The 20,560-nt window shown below is 55.4% G+C and overlaps 1 protein-coding gene across 1 annotated transcript in view; it reads left to right on the top strand.

Moving 5' to 3' along the window:
* Positions 1–16,913: 16,913 nt before the first annotated feature.
* The window catches only part of PPP2R2C (protein phosphatase 2 regulatory subunit Bgamma), a 55,685-nt gene continuing 52,038 nt past the window's right edge, over positions 16,914–20,560 (top strand). The window contains exons 1-2 of the mRNA XM_042936940.1: positions 16,914–17,963; positions 19,990–20,155. Of these exons, the coding sequence (XP_042792874.1) occupies positions 17,667–17,963; positions 19,990–20,155 (463 nt within the window). The 5' untranslated portion in view covers positions 16,914–17,666. The remainder of the gene's footprint in view (positions 17,964–19,989; positions 20,156–20,560) is intronic.

Raw genomic sequence — 20,560 nt, 5'->3', positions numbered from 1 at the left:
CTCCCTCTCTCTCTGCCCCTCCCCCACTCACGCTCTGTCTCTCTCTCTCTGTCTCTGTCTCTCTCAAAAAATAAGTAAACGTTAAAAAAAAGGGCCAATTATGTGTTAACATACATAATATTGTTTTGCTGGAAAATTACTGTGTTTTACAAAACAAAAAAAGCCTCAGGAGACGAGTAGCATTTTTGTAAATCTCTTTAATGTCTGGCTCACGAGATGACAGCAGGATCCTTGCACCTGCGTCTGCATCTGGCCTGTTGTGACCTGTCGTCTGGCTAAAGCGGTGGGACATCCAGCTTTGTGCCAATACGTGGCTGGAAAGACAGGACCCCGTGAGCCGCCTGTGTCCTTGGACCACATCCGAGAACTGCTGATTTGGGTGATTGATGACCTCAGGATGAAGCCAAGAGGGAAGTCGTGTCAGCCCCGGGTCACTTCATCCGTTGACAAGGGAGCTCAGGGTCTTTGAGCCTTGACCGTGTCCCACTGGAGGTGAACTGGGAGGAAAACAGCAGCAGCGACTGGCTGGACTTCAGACCCCCAGCCAAGACCCCCATCCTTTGGCTCAACTGTCCCCAGCAGCTGTATCTAGCTGCAGACTTCTGTCATCCAGCTGGATGGGGCATTTCTGGTGGAAGCCTGCCTTTGACCCCATAGCGGCTGCGCACTGATTTTCAAGCTTCACTGCTGTATTGCCCACCCCAGCCCCCAATGTCACATCAAAATGGTCCTCACTCTGCCTTCGTTCGCTGGTCCAAGCCTCAGCATCCGAGGGTATCCCGGGAAAGGCTTCGTCCGTGGAGGGGCGCAGTTCGGGCTTCTCCCAGGCTCAGCTCAGCCTGCCCACGCTGGCTTCTGGCTTCCTGTCACCACTGACGAGCTCTGCGCGCCTGGGAAAGATGGACGATTATTAATTAACTCAACACGCAATTAATGACATTCTACCGAGTGCCTGGCACAAGGCGTTCCTCACGCCTGGGCCAGGGCGGGTCAGACCTCTCTGGACAAATCGAGATGAATTAGCAGCTTGATAAATACGAATGATCTCAGCTGATGAAAAATGCGCCAAATGATTGTTTCCCTTCATGTAATTACTCAGGTGGTCGGCTTGCCTGTAGAGCCCTTAGGGTGTTGAATCAGCATTTGCTGGAGGCTTCAGAAGGGGGTAGGGGGCTGAGGTGGCGGCTGCTTTCCCCCCTTTTCCTCTTGGCTGCAAACAGAAACTTAGAAACAATGTTATCAAGTGCAATAAACTGAGTCTACTTATAGCTACAGTCCCATCGTGTTGACAGCTGTGTTCTTAGGAACGTGAGGCGGTAATCAGGATCCAGTACATTTCCATCACCCCCAAAAGTTTCCTTGTTCTTTTGCTCTGTCTTTGATGGGCCCTGCGTCCTGGTGACCACCGATTTGTCTTCTCACACTGTATATTAATTTTCTTTTTTTCTGGAGCTTCATAAAAATAGACCGCATATTCTTATGTCTGGCTTCTTTTAAAGATTTTTTGTTTTTCCAATGTTTATTTATTTTTCAGAGAGAGAGAGAGAGAGAGAGAACGCAAGCAGGGGAGGGGCAGAGAGAGAGGGAGGCACAGAATCAGAAGCAGGCTCCAGGCTCTGAGCTGTCAGCACAGAACCCCACGCAGGGCTCGAACTCATGAGCCCTGAGATCATGATCTGAGTCGCAGTGGGACGCTTAACCGGCTGAGCCACCCAGGCGCTCCTTGTCTGGCTTCTTTTACTCAGCATAATTCTTCCGGGATTCATCCTGTGGCGGGTATCACTGGCACCTCCTTTTTTATTGATGAGTAGCATTCCCTTGTATGGATACACCACAATTTGCTTCTGCAGTCACCTGCTGCTGGATATTTGGGTTGTTTCCAGCTTTGAGCTGCTGTGGATGAAGCCTCTATGAACACGTGCGCACAAGTCTTTGTGCTCAAGGGCTTTGTTGTTCCTGGTGACAAGAGGTGGCCGGGTCACATGAAAGGCAGATGCTGAACTCTAAGGAACTGCACGGCTGTTTCCCCAAGGCCACTATTGCTGTGCATGTCCACAAGGGGTCAGGATTTCCACTTGGGTGACGTCCTCGCCAGCCAGAGTGGTGTTATCAGTCTTTTTAATTTTAGCCCATATGATGGGTGTGTCCAGGTATCTCATTGGGATCTAAATGTGCATTTCCCTGGTGACCACGGAGGTTGAGCATCTTTTCGTGTGTTTGCTGACCCTTCATCTATTTGGCTTTAAGAGGTGCCTGTTCAAATCTTTTGCCCATTTTTAATTAAGTGGTTTGCAGTCTTATTGAGTTCTCCAAGGTCTGTATACACTCTGGGTACAGATGGTTTGTCAGATATTCATATTGTGACTATTTTCTCTCGTTCTGTGGCTTGTCTTTTGGTTTTTATGATGGTTTCTTTCAAAGAGCAAAATTTTAAATTTTGATAAAGTACAATTTACCCATTTTTTTCTTTTGCCATTTATGCTTTTTACGTCTTGTCTAAGAAATCGAAGCTGCTGAGATTTTCTCCTCTATTTTCTCCTAGCTGTTTTCTAGTCGTAGCTTTTATATTTAGGTCTGTGACTCATTTCGGCGTGATTTTGTATGTGGCATAAAATAAAGGCTGATGTTAATTTTTCCCCCATACATCTATTTATGTATTGGGAAGACCACTTTTTCCTCATCGAATTGCCTGGGTGCCTTTAGTGAAACCCAACTGACCACGGGTTTGTGGGTCTGTTTCTGATTCTCTGTTCTGTATGTGTGTCCTTTCACTGGTAGCATGCTGTCTGATTACTGTAGCTTTATAGGAAGTCTTGAAATCAGGCTGGGTAAGGGCTCTAGCTTTTCTTTCTTTTTTTCTTTCTTTCTTTCTTTCTTTCTTTCTTTCTTTCTTTCTTTCTTTTTTTCTTTCTTTCCTTCCTTCCTTCCTTTCTTTTTCTTCCTTTCTTTTTCTTTCTTTCTTTCTTTCTCTCTCTCTCTTTCTTTCTTTTCCTTCTTTCCTTCCTTCCTTTCTTTCTCTTTCTTTTCTTTTCTTTTCTTTTCTTTTCTTTTCTTTTCTTTTCTTTTCTTTTCTTTTCTTTCTTTCTTTCAAGTTGTTTTGGCTGTTCTAGGTCCTGATCTAACACAAACACATATTCACTCATTGCACCCTTACAGCTCTCTGAGCAGATATATTTTACTCATTTTTCAGTGTTCACAGCCAGAAGGAGCACTGGGGTCTGGCTATCCTCGGTGAGGGCCCTGGGCCTAGTGTGTGTGATGCCAGGCTGGGGCCGGGCAGGGGCTTAGAAGCCATGGTGACGGTCCTGCTGACTGAGACGTGGGGCTTCTGGGGACCGCAGTGCTCTCGGTGGGGCTGCGGGAAGTCTCACTCAGAGGCTGAAGGCTGGGACTTCAGCCGGATTCAGGGCCCGTGCAGGCACGGGTGTGGGGACTCTGCCCCCCACGGGGTGCACCACAGCTGCCTCGTGTCAGCAAGTTTGTGAGTTGGTTGTTAAGTTTTTGGGAATTTTGCAAGTGGCTTGAGGTCTCAGGCTCGGCCAACACACAAATCAGGGTGGGTGCTCTGGCTCTCCCCACCGCCCCCCTCCCCCCGTGAGCCAGGGGTCATCTGGTTTACCAGCACAGCACAGACCCCACCCCCGGGAACCTCAGTTTCCCCATCTGTAAGTGGGGGAGAGTCATGCCACCCCCAGAGGCCATCATGAGCATTTAGTAAGGTCATGGGTGTGAAACGTTTGCAGGGATCGTGATGCCAAAGTTAAGGGGCAGTCACCACGCTGGCCCCATAGATGCCACCCGCCCAGCAGCTGTGGAGTAGTGTGCTTGGGCTGGAAGTTCTTGTCTCCAGGAGAAACCTGGGAAGAGAGCCCGAGAACCCACAGCAGATGGGGCAGGACAGGGCTCCGCACCTGCCTGGGGTGCCTCGGTCTGCTCATCTTTATAATGGGTGCAGGGGCCCCTGGGTAGAGAGGGGTACGGGGCAACAGGCACGAGGCGTGGGGCCTGCCTGGAAGTCTGCGGCACCGCCACTGTCCCTGGAGGTGGGTGGCCGTCCCATGGCGAGGGGACCTGGGCCGGCCCCACCGTACTTCACGGTGTCAGGAGCACACCCCTGGGCTCTGCATGGCATAGAAGCCGCCTGCTCCCCGCACAAGGACAAGTTCACCCTCAGAGCCTAGGTTTCCCCACATGGAAGCAGCAGAATGGCCCCAAGTCCTATGGCTGTGGTGGGGTTAATGCTCCCGGCCAGTCCCCAGCCCCCAGTGGCTCTCAGTGAGTTCCCCCAGGGAGGCTGGGACCCCTTCCCACCAGGGTGCAAGGCACGGGGCCTGGCGGCCTCAGGATGCTCCTCGCCAGCCATCGGGGTCCCGGGGAGGGCCAACAGCAACGGCACGACCGAGGGGGCCCCAGGCCGGCCGTTGCTTGGAGCGCCCCGCGGCACGGGCACAGCTGTACCCATTTTACAGATGAGGAAGTGGGTCTTAGGAGGCGGAGCTGCCAGCCATCCTCAGCCAGTGCAGAGCCTCAGGGACCTGCCCGTGCACCTGCCCAGGCCGTGCCCTCACCCGGCTGTGGGCGCCCCCAACCCCACGGCTGCAGCTGCCGTACCCCGGCCACACCGTAGCAGGAATAGACTGTCACCCTGTGCTGCACCGTCACCCAGAGGCTGGGCCACGGGGCCTTGCCACGAGCGAGGGCGGGGGGGACGTGGATAGCATGTGGTGTTTGCTTTGTCTATTTGTGGGCACTCTCTCCTCCCCCTGACAGATGCTGGCCAGTCGGGACGGCCTGCCTGGTGCCCATTTGGGCCACTGCTGAATTCCTGTGGCCTCGCGTGGGGTCTGGTAGTTGGTGGTCAATAAATACTCCTTGAATGGATAAACAGTCCCGTTTGGGGAAACACAGAAAGTCCGGGCTGGCTGAGGAGTAGAGGGTGTGTTGGGAGGGAGAGAGAGGCAGGCGAGGCCAGTGGGGGGAGCCACAGAAGATCTTAGGGAGGGTCATGATGTGATGGGGTTTCAGCTTCACAAAAGGCCCCCTGGCCGGGCCGGACTGGGCCGGACCCAGAAACCCCAGTCTTCCAGGAGAGAAGGAGTGATGGCCGGGGCCAGGGCAGAGGCAGGAGAGGCGGGCACAGGGGGCCGTGGGCTGTGCCAGCTGTGACCTCAGCGTCCAGCTCCTGAGCCCGGCCCCCCGGCCCCAGAGCAGATGCAGGCCTGGCAAAGGATCTGGTGGACACACTGATGTGATGAGGCCCGAAGGGTGTCCTTGTCATTGGGCCACTCGGCCCTGCTGGCCCATCTGCCAATGGGCATCTGAGGGACTGGCTGCCAGCCTGAGCAGAGAGGCCGGGACCCGTGGGCCCCAGGCGTGGGAGGACCCTGGCCAGCCAGCCCGGCCGGGCAGTAGCGGTCAGTCTGGGTCTGCATCAGGTCCCCCTCGTCCTCTCCCACAGCGGCTTGTCATCCTGGCCCCGGGAAAGCACATTGCCATTTCCAGAGCCCTCCAGCGTGGGTGGCTCTTAACACGACCATGGCACAGATGGGGCAACTGAGGCTCAGAGGGGCGAAATGACAGCCAGGAGAAGGTGGGGTTCATAACCAGGTCCCCCAACAGCAAATTCATTACACCTCAGCCCCCCTCCGTGTCGTGTAGAAATTCTTCCCCTCTGCGCTTTCTTTCAGTTTCCAGATAGTTCTGCCGGTTTACACGTAGAACAACAGTGTACCGCTGATTGCAGTGAACGGTCTTTGAGCAGTTGATTGTTTCTGCCAGGCACTTTTGTGTATGTTGCCTCAAGTCCTCACAGCCAACCCTGAGATAATAGCATTGTGCCCACTTTAGAGATCGGGAAACCGAGGCTCAGGCAGCCCCAGGGAAGTGGGACTCCTGCTCCCAAACCTCCCAGGGCTTCACCGGTGCTCTCAAGTCTTGGGGCACGCCACAGGAGAACCTGTCAAAACGGATTCCAGGCACCCAGGATTCTGATCCCCTGGGTCAGGGCAGGGCCCTAGGAATCTTCATCTGTAGGGGAGCCGCCCAGGTGACCATGCCGTGGGCTTTTCCAGGAGCTTGTGCTGTGAGGAGACGGGCAGGGAGTGGGTGGTGTTCTCTGAGTCCCTTTCACCTTGACCCTGTCCCGAGGCCAGCTGCTGGCCCCAGGCCACCTGGCCACCTTCGGGGCCCGCGGGGGGTCTGTGTGATTGAGGGGCGGTGCCTGGGGGCTCTGCTGGAGTCAGATCTGGGGAGTCGCCCCCGCTCTGAGCACAATCTGACCTGGCCTGGAATCGAACCCCGCCGCCTGACCGGGCCCTGCTGACCACAGGCAAATCCACAGCTGCTCCCCGCCCACCTTCCCCAAGCCCATCTGCCTCGCAGTCCCCCAGGCCAACGGCTACCCAGCAGGGGCCCGTCTGCCCTGGCAGGGAGGAGCTGGCAGCCACAGCCCCTGCCCTCCCTGGACCCTGCCCCTCGGGGGGCACCCACGGGAAGGCAGCACCGCCCTCACTCTGGCTCACAGCTGGCAGAGCTGGGTGCCACTGTGGGTCAGGGGTCCCGGGGGGCAGGGCCATTCACAGGCTCCCAACCCCCACTCAGGCCTGCTGGCGCCTCTCCTGAGGAGCATCGCTGTCACAGGAGAGTCTTTCTCGGCTGAGAAAGGACCGAAGGCCACACGTGGGCGGGGACCTTGACCCCATGCCAGGCGAGAGAAGCCAGACACAGAAGGCCACACACTGCATGATCCCGCTCACAGGAAGGGTCCCAAAGAGGCAAGGCCGCAGAGTCAGAAGACAGGTGAGTGGTTGGCAGGGAGTGAGGAATGGCCGCGGACAGGTACGGGGGCTCTCTTCGGGGTCATGGGAATGTTCTGGAATGAGGCAGCGGTGATGGTTGCACAACACAGCGAATCCACTAAAAACCACTGAAACGTGCAGTTTGAAGCGTGAACTTCGTGTTCTGTGAGTTCCGTCTCCGTTTTTACAACGGATGCTGAGATGAAAGCAGCAGCACCAAAATCACTGTGATGCCAACACATCCCCTAATAGCTGTGGAACCAGCGCGGAACCAGACAAGTGAGCAAGTGAGCCGCAGGGGTGAAGCAGGCTCCCGCCATCCCCGCTACTCCACCCTTTCCTGAGAGCCGCTCAGGTGGCCAGGCCTGCGCCCTGCAGGGAAGGGGCTCTGCCCGCCCCTGGAAGAGCTGGGCTCCCTGAGTGAGAGCCACACATAGGAGGAGCAGGAGTCATTAACCCCTGTCAGATCGCGGTGCCCCAGCCCGAGCTCCCTCCCTCCGCAGTTTCTGCTGTCAAATTCCAAGTCCCTGCACGCCCCCCCCCCCCCCACCCCAGCTCACGTCCTGCCCCTTTTACCTTCATGCACATGCTGCCTCCTTGCTGACCTGCAACAGACCAAGCTGACTCCCGCCTCTCAGGGCCTTTGCACGTGCTGCTCTCCCGGATATCTGTGTGGCTGCCTCTCTGGCTTCCTTCGGGTCTCTGCTCAAATGCCCCTCCTCCAGGAAGTCTTCCCTGACCTCCCCGAGTAAAACAGCACCTCCCACCTCTTCCGTCCCCTTTACTTTTATTTTGCGTCGTAGCTCTTACCCCCTCCCCGGCAAAATAATCTAGATTTCTATGAAAATTTGCTTATTCGTGTCCTTTACTAGAGAGTGAGCTTCCTGCGGGGAGTGCACACTGCGAGTTCCCCGTGTATGCAACAGTGCTTGGGATACAGTAGGTGCTCAATTACTGTTCTTTTTAAAAATTAAATTAAATTCTTTATTTTTTATTTTTATGTTCTAATGTTTTTTAATGGTTATTTATTTTTGAGAGAGAGAGAGAGAGAGAGAGAGAGACAGAGTGTGAGTGGGGGAGGGGCAGAGAGAGAGGGAGACACAGAATCCAAAGCAGGCTCCAGGCTCTGAGCGGTCAGCACAGAGCCCGATGCGGGGCTCAGACTCACAGACTACGAGATCATGACCTGAGTTGAAGTTGGACACTTAACCGACTGAGCCACCCAGGTGCCCCTAAAATTAAATTTCTTATTGTAAAATAGACCCGAGATAAAATTTACCATGTTAGCCGTTTTTAAGTGTGCAATTCAGTGGCATTAAGCACATTTATGGTGTTGTGCAGCCATCCCCACTTTTCCACTTCTAGAACTTTCTCACCATCCCAAACAGAAACTCTACTTTTGGGGCAGTCTTTTATCCAGCAGCCCCCCTTACAGACCTCAAACCCTAGCCAACATTTCCCCTGTAAACAATAACTTAATAACTCTCCCCATTAGCTGACATGCTTTCGAGTGAATAAATGAGCGGTAGACGGATTAACTGAGTGCCTCCCACGTGCTAAGTGATGGGCAGCTCAGCCTTCCAACCATCTTGGAAGGTGTGTGTGGCCATCTTTGTTTCACAGGTGATCAGATGGACTCAGAGGGTCGTAAGAGTGGGGTCTGAATTCAGATCTCCCACCTGTAGACGGTGACTGCCCCGTGGAGTAGCTATGCTGTGAGGACATAGCAACACCGGCCCAGCGCCTCCCCCCAGGCCTCCCTCGGTCCCCCTGTCTCCCAAGGGCGTTATTCGAGCCCCACGCTCCCGGAGTCCCGGCTCTGGCTGGCTGACCACCGAGCAGCAGGCACATTTGGGGGCCACAGTTCCCGGTGCCAATATTCCGTTTCACCTGGAGCTCTTGGGGCAGGTGCTGGGAGAATGGGATTATTTTTCAACCTTTAAAATTCATCCGTACTCAGCCCAGTTTAAATGTTTACACTCCTCGTCATCCCTTGGGTCTCCTGTGTGGGCATGCTTTTCTTTTATCAGGCTAGCTCTGGGGAGGGATACTCTTGGGGCTCTTGGTCCCATGTAGTCCCCACCCCCACCCCCTCTGCCCAGGAGAGCGTGTGATTTTAGAGGGTGGTGACTTAATCCCAGGTGTGGGGTGGGACTGTAGCTCCTGTGTGACTCCAAGAGGCAGCAGGGCCGGCCCTGTCTCCCACCTGCGGGCAACTGGGGCCGGGCGCCCCCTTCCTGCCCTATGTGTGAGCTTTGGTCCCCGGCAGGCAGAACCTGGGGTCCTGGGCCTCCGGGCTGCATGGGTGGGAGGTGGTGGCGGCTGGGACCCTTGCACAAGACCCTCCCCAAACCTCCCCCTCCCCCCAGCCCCTTTGCATTTTCCTCCAGCCCCGTGAGCCGAGCACCGTCCGAGCAGACCCACCCGGCCCGGCCACAGCGTCCAGCTCGCCCCACGTGGCTTCTGCCCACAGGCTGGGAGCTGCTCCCCCAACCCCCGCACCACGTTCAGGCCGCAGGAGGGAACTTCTCACAGACCTGCTCGGGGACAGGGGCTGGGTTTCTGCAGCAGGACTTGAAATTCAGCAACAGCGTGATCGCGGCTCCCAGTTGGTGCCAGGACCCACCCCCCCCCCCCACCACAACCTGGGGAGCCGGGTGCTTGCTCCCACGTGAGCACAGGTGTGCGAGGGGAGCTCATCCACTCTGGGGTGGTGTCCCCACCCTTTCATCAGACCTTAGTCAGGGAGTCATCTTCCCTGCCCTGGACGAGGCCTTGGATGGGTCCATGCTTGGATGGTTACCCTCATAAGTAGTCTGTTGTCATATACGCAGTAGTGACTGTCTGGTCCCAGGTGATGGTCCGGAAGCTGACCCAGAGTTGGCATTTTCCCTTCTTTGCCCCCACAGCAGCCTGCTGGTGCTGGAGGCCGACAGTGGGTAGGGGCTGGGTCTCCCGGCTTCTGCCCGCTGCCCCCAACCCCTGCCTGCTGGGAGGGCCACCAGGGGGATGGGCCACCTCCTACTTCTGGTGGCTTTTTCCACTCTGGGTGGACCTAGCAGGTGGATACAGCTGTCTGGTTCTCTTGTGGGTCCTTTCCTGGGTGTTCTGGAAGTTTCCTGCCAAACGTCTCATGCAACCCTTGACCCAGGCAGTCACAGCTGTACATGTGGTGGCTTTCCTGGGCCCTGGGTGCAGTGGCCCCCTGCTCCTGCATTGTCCTTGCCCTTCTGGGAAGCCAGCAGACAGGACTAGGATGACCGATGCCAGCTCTCTCCTGTCCCCAGGAGTCACATGGGCATAGGCCATTGTGTCCCCAGCACAGCCAGACCCCGACACCCGGCCTTCCCAGTCTTGGGTCTGGGTCCGCTGCCCTCAGGAAGCGTATCTGGAGCTCTGCGAAGGTCACACTAGGCTTGGGAGGGAAGGTGTGGGTGGGGACCCTCCCCTCAGCACCTGCTTTTTCCCAGGAAATGTCTTCACCAACCCCCACTCCCATTTTTGACCCCTTTAAACATCTTGAGAAAGTACCAGGCCTGGGGCCAAGTTCAAGGACTCTAGAGCCAGCCTGTCTGGGAGTAAGTCCCAGCTCTGCACACACCAGATGGGCAGCTTTTGGCAAGTTATTAATCCTCTCTGTGCCTCGATTTCTTCATCTGTACAACGGGAACAATGGCATCACTCCAGCAGCTTGGGGGAGCTAAGAGGATTTAGTTCTGTGTGTAAAGTGCTAGAACACCTCCCACAAGTTCCAAGAGGGTTTACTATCACCGGGGCCTGTCCTGGTCCAAGGGGTCAGGTCCTAGAGCTGGTTCTCAGGGCCACACACTGTCCAGGTTCTCAGAGCTCCTGCTGCCTTCGCTGTCCTGATCCCTGTCATATGGGGCCTCTGTGAGTCCTACGACATTATCCCTGTTTTCCAAGGGAGGAAACTGAGTCTCAGGGGATGGGACTTGCTGCCTCCCACCCCAAGGGCCGTCACAGGCCACCATGACCTGAAGGAACCAGGTGTCAGCATGGAGGGCTCAGGGGCCTCCCCAGAGATGGGACATTTGGGCGGAGACCTGGAGAACCATCAGAGTTGTCCGGGCGAACCCGGAAGGGACGGCACTGTGGTCAGAGCACTGTGTAGACGAGGCCCCTTGGTGGGGGAGGGAGCGTGTGCCTGCCTGAAAACCTAGGCTGTAGTGGGGAGCTTTTTCTGCTCGGGAAAAGTCTCCCCTTTTAACTTTTGCTGATCGGGAAAGTCTTCCCTTTTAAATGACCGTGCCGCCTCCAAAAACAGGTGATCTACGGAGCAGAGCTGGGTGGGTGGCTGTTCTTCGTTTTAAAGAGGCCGTGCCTGGCAACCCCCGTCCCAGTCAGCCCCTGCTGTGTAACAAACAGGCCCAGAACTCAGTGGCTTCAAACAAGAAGCCTTTATTTTTGCTCCTGAGTCTGTAGGTCTAGTGGGTGTTCTTAGGCTGTGCTCACTCACACACTCGTGGTAGTTGTGGTCGGGAAGGTGCCTCTGCTGGTCCTGGTGGGCTGTGTCATTTTTGGGGACCGGCTGGCTGTAGACTGGCCCGGTGTGGCCTCCACTGCAGTGGCTCATCCCTGCCGCACATGCCTCTCATCCTCCAGCAGGCTGGCCTGGGGGTTCGTGGTGGCACAGGTGTCCCAGAGAGCAGGCGCTGTGTGGCCTCGTGAGGCCTGGGCTTGGAGCCAGCACCTCTCGTGTCCACCCCATTCTTTTGGCCGAAGCAGGTCACAGGCCGTGCGGGGCCAAGGGTGGGAAAGTAGGCTCTACCTCCGGAGGGGAGGGGCTGCAAAGTCACCCCTCCCAGGGGAACCCGGAGAAGGTGCTGGGGAAGCCCGCTCACCCAGTCCTGTCTCGGGCTGGTGCCCCGCTGCCTGGCCTCCTTCCTCTCACTGAGCTTCCTTCTGCAGCAGGCGGGTGCCTCTTGCCTCCTCTTTCTGCCCAAACCTCCGTCCTCATCAGCCTGACGCCTCTGACGATGCTAATTAAAGGCATTGCTCCCATCAGAAGGATCGGGCTGGGCTTTCTGAGGCCTCCCCTCTGCCGTGAGCCCCGACATCTGATGGATCATTAATGGTGTCGACGGCACTTACGGTGACGGGCGGTGATGGACGAGCAGGGCAGGAGTCCCCCCCCCGCCCCTGCCGCCCCGACAAGCATCTTAATCTCCCCTGCAGGTGTGTAGGCTTCTGCCAGAGTTTCCAGGGAACTTTCCAGGCCACAGAATCATTTGAATTTCACCTAAACCCTAGGAGAACTGTGGCCAGGCAGGGATGACAGTTGTGGCAACCGGGGCTCAGAGAGGGTGAGTGATTTGGGTGAGGTCACACAGCTAGTATACACCAGGGCTCGACTGGAGTATCTTCCTCTGGCGACAGTCACAGCAGATATCCTGGAGATCCGCGGGCTCCTGCCCCCACGTGGCACCAGCCGGAGCCACAACCCGGGGTGCAGCCCGTGTCCTCCAGGGCTGGCGTGTGTGTGGCCTCTTGTGTTAGCTCTGTTCTCCCTCCGTGTCAATTATGGCAGCCGAGACAACGGGCCATGAGCTCAGTGGCCTAAAACAACAGAGATCCCTTCTCTCGCCGTCTGGAGGCTGGAAGACTGAAAGCAAAGCGTCGGCAGGACCGTGCCCCCCCCCCCCCCCCGAAGCCTCCAGGGAGGAATCTGTCCCCCAGCTTCTGGTGGTGGCCGGCAGTTTCTCATGTTTCTTGGCCTCCAGATGAGTCTCTCCGGTCTCTGCCCTGTTGTCATATGGCCTTCTCCCTGTATGTGTGTGTGTCCCTGTGAAATCACATAGGCTTCTTGGTAGGACACCAGTCATTGGATTTAGGGCCCACCGTAGTCCAGTATGACCTCATCTTAACTCGATCATCTGCAGAGATGACCCCAATAAGGTCACAGTCACAGGAGGTTAGGACTTCAACATATTTGTGGGGGGGGGGGGGGGGGTGGACACAGTTCATTCACAACACCATCCCTGGGCTCCAGTTCCCAATGTGGACCTTGTCACTTGGCTGGTCACATCCAACACCACCTCTGATTCTCCCTAAGCCCATACTGGGCCACAGTGTGGCTTTCTGGCTCCCCAGACCGGGTGGCTCTGGGCTTCCCCTGCTGGCACTGCATGGTGGCCATTTCCAGGGAGGTGACAGGTGTCTCCTGGTGCCGTGGCCCAAGCTGCCTCTTCCAGCCTTGCCTTTTGAGGAGCTGAAGGAGAAGGAAGAGGGGACCTCTCAAGTGGGAAGGCAGCATGGGCTTTCGTGGGATTTTTCTTCACCTGTGACAGGGTGACTCGCAGCCACCACTGGCTTGTCAGGCGGCTCGGCAGCCCTCACTCAATGGCTGAGTGGCACTATGAGACCCTGTGGTGTGGGTGCAGGGACACACTGCACAGGCCCTGCTGCATATGTGACCTTGGGCAAGCTCCTTGCCTCTCGGTGACCAAGGTCGCTTATCTGTAAAGAGAGAATGATGATAGGACAGTAGGACTGTTCTGAGATTGGATTTCTGGTCCCTGGAAGGCCTTAACTGAAATGTCTTCGTTTGCTTTTCATTCTTGAGGAGTACGTCCACTGGATACAGAATTCTGGGTTCACCGGCTTTTGAATTCTCATTCAGCCCTTTGAACATCTTCTGGACTGCATCCTTTCTGATGAGAAATCGTCAGTCATTGGAGGCCTGATGCCTCTGAATGTGACATGGTTTTCTTCCAGCCGCTTACAAAATTCTATCACTAATTTGGTCCTCAGTCGTTCAACAGTTAGGTGTGGCTTTCTTTGTATTTATCCTCTCTGGAGGTAACTGAGCTTCCGAAATGTGTCGCTGGTGTCTTTTCCCGTATGGGGGATTTTTTCCAGCCGTTGTTCCTTGAAGTCTTTCTCCTACTCTATTATCTCTCTCTCCTCTCCTTCTGGAACCGCAATCACATGTGTGTTAGACATTTGACATTGACCTGCAGATCCCAGAAGATCTGTTCTTTTTTTTTTTTTTTTTTAATGTATTTTCTCTCTCTTTACTTTGAGTAATTTCCTTTGCATCCTTGAGCATAGTTATAATACCTACTTTAATTTTTTCATTTGCCAGTTCCAACATCCGGGGCATTTCATGGCCAGTTTCCATGAATCATCTTTATATTAAGTATGGGTGATGCGTTCATATTTCTTTGTATGTCTTCATATAATTTTGGATTCTGTCCTGGGCGTTGTGAATGATGACATTGTAGAGATTCGAGATGTTTTTTATGTCCCTCCAAAGAGCATTTTTTTTTTGTTTTATTTTGTGTTTGTGAGCAGTTAACTTGGTTGAACTCAACTGTAAACCCCATCTCCGGGGTGATGGACAGTAGCACAGCCTCAGGTCACTTCTTTTAGCCATCGCTGGGTTGCTTGGAATCTGTCATACACATGTGTGTTTTGTAGCCAAAGATTTGGGCAGAGTTTATATGCTGCATTTGGGGACTTCCTCAGTCACCCCCCCTTTCCAGAATTTACTCCCTCACTTTCCAGCTGCTAGGATTTCCCCAGTCCCTGCCTTCTGATTTATTGAGCCTTAAGAGTAGGACTTTATGTCTGAGTTTCAGTAGCCCCATGGCACAGACTGGGGCCTGTCCTCAGCCATGAAAATAGGAAACTTATCCAGTGAGTTTCAATTGCTGATTTTTCTGCAGGTTCCACCTGTACTTGGTTCCCTCCAATGCCTCAGGTAGTTGTGTTTTGTTGTTTCATCTGTTGAGGTTTTATCATCGCTATTGGTGAGAGAGTTGATCCAATAGGAGCCGCCAGCTATTTCCAGAAGCAAAAACTTCTATGGAGAGATTTAGAACAGTGCCTGGAAAACAAGCACTTTAAGAATGTGAGTTCATATTATTGACCACACTGCTGGGTTCCCTTCTGTGGTCAAGGTGAGAGGCAACCTGGACAGGGACCACCCCCATGTAAGAAGGGGTCCATATTCAATGAGGGACCCACAGTGAGCATGAGACTGTAGTTGTAGGAGAGACCGCTGAACTGGGGGGCAGGGGTGGTCTCCAGGAGGGCTTCCTGGAGGAGGTGGTATTGGGACTGGATATGTGTCAAACATTCCAAGATGAGAGACTTTCTGATTTCAAGGTTTTATTGATAAGAATTTCCAGCTCTCAGGGGAAGTAACCTTGCCTATGGCAACCCCTAGAAGATACTTCCTGTAGCAATAAATAGATGTGAAACACCCACCAACCTGAGGCCTGAGGGAGCGGTGCCATGGTCTGCTTGCTCCATAAGTGTTTGTGCGATGGGACTAGTGGGGCTGGAGGTCAGGACCCCCAAATCCGCATAGTGAAGTTGAGCCGCCATTCATCCCGCACACTTCTGGGCTGGCCACTGCAAAGTGCGTGGAGGCCAGAAGCAAGGCCGAGAAGGAACTTTAGTTTCTCCGTGCAGTAAATTTTAGTAACTCATCCTTGCTCAGAGTCGCGATCCTTCCTCCTGGACCCTCACACCCCGTAGTCCCACTGGAGCTTCCAATCCCGGGCAGACGCTATTATAGCCAAAAAACTGAGGCTCAGAGAAGTGGCGTGACCAACCCAAGGCCACACAGCCAAGCCGCTGGAGCCCAGACTCCAACCCAGGACTTCCGACTGGCCCGTGAGCAGCTCGGGAGGTTGTCCCCAAGCAGGCGCCTCCCTGTCTCCAGCTGCCAATGGAAAGAATAGTTGTGCCCCCCTCAGGGGCTGGCGTGAGTCTCAAAGGAGGCAGTGGATGTGAAAGTGACACATAAATTGTAAATTGCCTGCAGATGTTAGCGTCTGTTGCTGTGGAAACCGCCCAGCATTTAAGGACTGCGTTTGCTCTGGGCACCGGTGGTCACGTTGGCGTTTTAATTTAATAGCATTGTTATTCTTCCGTCATAAAAATAATATAAATTATGCATATGTCCAAACTAACTCATCAACTTGGATACGTGAAATATGTACATTTGTATGTATCACTTATACCCCGAGAAAACTATTAAAAATACACATTCATTACAGAAAATTGAGAAAACGTAGAAACGTGGAAAGAGAAACAAAAATACTTTATTTCAACCACCCCAAAGCTCCCTGTGCCAACGTGGTGGGGAATCGTTTTTCGGCTTCTCTTTCCTCTGCCCGGTGTGTTTGGCATTTAGCACGGCTGTGATCATTGGTCTATATGATTTAAAACACTTTATGCACAATTTTGCACCCTGCTCTTTGCCCCTTAGGGGCTGCTGATACGACGTAGCGGGAACCCAGCTCTGAGGGCTCTGGTTCCGCTGGTCCGGGTTCAGGGCCGGCTGCCCCACAGAGGGCCCGGCCCTTTCACAGCTCTGGGCCCCGCAGGCATTTACATGTTCCCGTACAGCCGCTCTCGCTGTCTTGTCTTGTCTTTCTAAGTTCAATGAAATGTGCCTTTATCTTGATCGATGAAAATGTCCAGCCCATCATCCCGCTTCTAAACCACCTTTTCTCTTCTCTTTTCTTTTGCTGTCAAAGCCGACATTTACCTATGGCTCCGGTGGCCAGTGCAGGCCGGAAGCTGCCTCTAAAAGGCACTGGCTGGAAAAGCAAAGGGCGTTTATTGAATAGAAATGCAAAAATCACTTGAGGTCTTGAGTAAGAGGTGGCCAGTGCTTTTGAGAAGCAGCAAGGAGCCCCGTGTGAGTGGAAGAGGAAGGGGGGCAGGAGGGGAGATGAGGCGGGGGGGGGGGGGGGGGGGAGGAGAGGTGTTACCTTTTACTGAGTGAAAAACAAGACGTAACAACAAACATTTTTTTTTCCTGGCACATCTGCAGATCTGCTGAACTAGGCTGGGTTGGGCTGGGTAAGTGGGGAGGCAGGGGCCCTCCTAGGGGCTGACTCTGCTGGTCCCGCCCCCTCCTCCTGGGACCTTGGGGCTAGCCCAGGCAGGTCCTTCTGGAAGCGGGAGGGGTTCTGGATGGTGGCTTGTCTGCTGGTGTCCCATAGGCCAAAGCAGATCACACGGCCAAGCCCAGAGTCCGGGAGGGAGGGGGCCTGGGAGGGGTCTGGCTGGGGCTTGCCCAGCCCTCAGTGGGGAGGCAACACCGAGTTCTGTGCGGGTGCTGGAGGGGAGTGACTATTTGGGCTTCTGATGGGGTCTGCCTCTGAGGACCAGAGACCACTCAGACTTTAGACCACTCTGAGACCTTTGCTTTTTACCCTGAGGTCAGATGGGTTTCGGGTGGGCCCCCTCTTGCTGTGCTGGGGCTAGCTTATAGCAGGAGCAGGGACGAAGCCAAGAGGTCCTTTCGTGGGCTGTCAGAATCTTGCGGGGGCGAGAGGTGGGGAGATGTGGGTGGAGTCTGGGTGTATTGCAAAGGCTGAGCCAGTAGGACTGGACGCGGCAGGGGAGAGGGGCAGAGAGAAAGGGGTCACAGAGACTCCCAAGGCTGGGGCCTGACCGGGGCTGGGGGGTATGGAGCGGCCACCACCTGAGAGGGAGGCTGCAGAGGAAGGCTTCGGGAGGGAACAGCGTCTGGTTTTGTGGACCCGCGGAGGGTTTCGGGCATCACTCTGGCAGCTGTGGGAGAACCGGGCAGGGGCTGTGATCATAGCTGCGGTTTGTCGCAAAGTAGGTCCACTGTGCTAAAGCTGGAGCAGAGATTCTGGTGCCTACAGAGTCCGGGCCAGGAGTGTGAAGCTTAAGGGGGTCCCACTGACGGGGGGCTCATGGGGGGCAGGGCTGACCACAGTTGGTCCCAGGGGCCCCCAGAGTAGGGCTAGTGTCCAATTTGTAGCCCAGTCTCCCGGCCAGCCCGTGAAACCCCCAAACTGCCTCTGGAAGCACGAGCGGGAGGAAGGTAGGAAGCAGGAAGGAGACAGAGTAAAGCCCATGGACGGGTCCTGCAGCCAGCGGGGAGGGGACGGGGGGGACCACTGGCCCCTCGTCAGGGCACCTGACCCTCGGGCTCCTGCTTCCAGATGGTGGCACAGCCCAGGGGTGCATTCTGTGCGGGTGGGTCCTAGTTCTGTGGACCTGCGCAGTACTGGGGTCCTAACGAGCCACGCCTTCCTGTCTCTCCCCCCCATAGCTGATATCATCTCTACTGTTGAGTTCAACCACACCGGAGAGCTGCTGGCCACAGGCGACAAGGGTGGCCGGGTCGTCATCTTCCAGCGGGAACCAGAGGTGCGGCCGGACCTGGTGGTGGTGGGGGGGGGGTTGCTACGCCCAACGCGGGCCCTTGCTCATTCTGCCCGGGATCCCTGAGAGGCACTCAGGACGGGCTGTTGTCCTGGCATAAGCCTGAGATTACTGCCCTGTGCCTGGGTGAGCCGGCGCTGTCCCAGCCAGAGGTGGGGGGACAGGAGGACTGGGTTTTCTGCAGGGGTCAGGCGGGGGTTGGTAATGAGGCTCAGCCCCAGGCCTCGCCCTGGTGAGGTTTGTTGTCCAGCAGAATTCCGGGTAAGACCGGAGTGGCCTGGATCAGCCTACCCGGGGTGGTGGGGGGGGGGGGGTACTGTTTCTGAACCCCTGAAAGAAACCTCATGATAAAAAGGCCCCCATTTGCTGAGTACCTACTGTGTGCAGTCCCCTTGCTATGCTCTTTAAGGACGTTTCTCATTTACTCTCCACTGCCCACCCCAGAGGGTGGGGACCGACACCCATTTTACAGATGAGGACACTTGGAGAAGTTGCCCAGCCAGTGAGCAAAGACCAGGGATTGAAGTCAAGACGCCAGCCTGCCTCCAAGGGGCAGGAGTGGGGGGCGGCATCCCACACACCAAACCCATGCAGGGATTAGATGCTGAAGACAGGATGGTGAAAACCAAGGGGGTTGGGGAGGGGGGGGGGAAGGGAGAGGAGAAAGAGAAGAGGAGGAGGGGTGATTGAGAAGGAGAGAGGGGAGGAGGGAGATGTTGCAGACGCAACCCTGCTCCATCCAGTTCCGGACCCGATTGAGGTCAGACTTCACCGTGCTCACCCCCGTCAACCTCCTCACGACAGCCCCAGTGGCACAATCAGGGGCCATTAGCGGTCTCATTTCACAGATGGGGAGACCGGAGCTCAGAGGGTGTGAAATAGCTTAGCAAGGACACATAGCCAGAGAGTGGACAGCTGAAAATCGGTCACCCATGCACCGTGGCCGGAGCGTGCTGATTTCACGGGGACCAGGGTAGCCGGCCAGGGATCGCAAAGCTCCTTTTTGCAGAAAGAAATTAAATCGCAAGATGCAAGTTTCTCAACTCTGAATTTTTCTCCTGTTAATGGTTTTCTTTATCCTGGTCCCGCTGACCTTTGTTGTGGGCAGCGCTCACGGGACAGAAAGGGAGTTAGCCAGGCATCCAGGGGAACTTGAAAGCTTTCCGGAAGCAGAACAGGTGTGGAAACATAGCAGTAGATGCTTTTGGAGAAAGTGAACAGGAACCTTGAAATCGTGCGTGGCAGAATGTCTCCGCTTTGCTCCCAGGCAGGTTATACTTCTGGTAGAAGCTTCATGTTGTGACATAAACTGAAATCGTCTGCTGGGACAGTTGTCCCTCTGCCCGCAATGGATTCCCCACCGCACTGTGTTGAGGGATCTACTGTGAGGGTCCGTGTCGGGAGCTCGCTGCCGAAACCGGGGTGGGCCTGCCGAGGAAAGTCGCGGGGACGTGACTGGCATTGCGGGATATTCTGCCACGGTGTAGTGTCTGTTCCAGAGCACGTTCATTCCTCAGGTCAGGCCTCCTGAGTTGGACACTCAGACTGGAGGAGCAGGCCAGAGCCTTGGCCTTGGTGTCAGACCTCAGAGGCACGGGTGACAGCACCTAGTAGACACATGGCCTTGGGCGGGGGTGGTCAACTCATCTCCAAGCCTCCGCTTTCCCATCTGTAAAATGGGGAGACTCACGGTGCCCACCGCAGAGGGGCCGTAAGGCTAGAACAAGACGAGGAGTGAGAAGCACTTAGCTCAGCACATAGTAGGTGTTCATCAAATGCGATGAGGTAGCCCGGTTGCTGTTGGTTTTACTTATTGGACAGAGAAGGAGACAGGGCTTGGTTTCCTTTGACCCTGGCGTCGGGTCTGCGAGCCCTGCTGGACACGGGCCGCCTGGCAGTCGGCCTCTCTGAGGGTTTGGTTCGTGCGTCCCTCACCCCTGCCTGGGGGGCTGCTCCCACCCCACCCCTGCCCTCCTGGAGCTCAGGTGTCCTCGTCTGGGTTTTCTTGCAGAGTAAAAATGCGCCTCACAGCCAGGGCGAGTATGACGTCTACAGCACCTTCCAGAGCCACGAGCCGGAGTTTGACTATCTCAAGAGTCTGGAGATAGAGGAGAAAATCAACAAGATTAAGTGGCTTCCTCAGCAGAATGCCGCCCACTCCCTGCTGTCCACCAACGGTGAGGGGCCGCCCGCCTGTGCCCGCCCTGGGCCGTCAAGTGCTCTTTCCCACCTCGCTTAGGTTGTGAGCATTTTTCCAGGTCCCAAGAACCCCAAAATCATATTTTGAGCAGCGCGTGAATTCCCTGTGATGACCCCGCTGCGTCTTAGCCTTTTCCTGTGGCTGGACACGAGGCTCGTTCCCACTATTCCAAGCAGCTGAGTCAGGAATGGCTCCGTGATGACTTTTGTTCGGGGGGTGTGGGGGGGGGCTCGATAGTCCCAGTGAAGGAGGCAAGCTTAGGTCTTCTGCAAGAGTGCGGCTGCCGCTCTTGGGGGTGGGGTGGGCTGCAGGACGGGCACAGATTTAGGAGCCTGGCTGGCCACCTGACCCTTCCGCCCCAGGGAGAACGCGTGCGCCCCCA

This window comes from Panthera leo, chromosome B1 (assembly GCF_018350215.1).
Source record: "Panthera leo isolate Ple1 chromosome B1, P.leo_Ple1_pat1.1, whole genome shotgun sequence".
Lineage (NCBI taxonomy): Eukaryota > Metazoa > Chordata > Mammalia > Carnivora > Felidae > Panthera > Panthera leo.
Note: the sequence above shows the minus strand (reverse complement) of the source record. Positions and strands in the feature narration are given on the sequence as shown.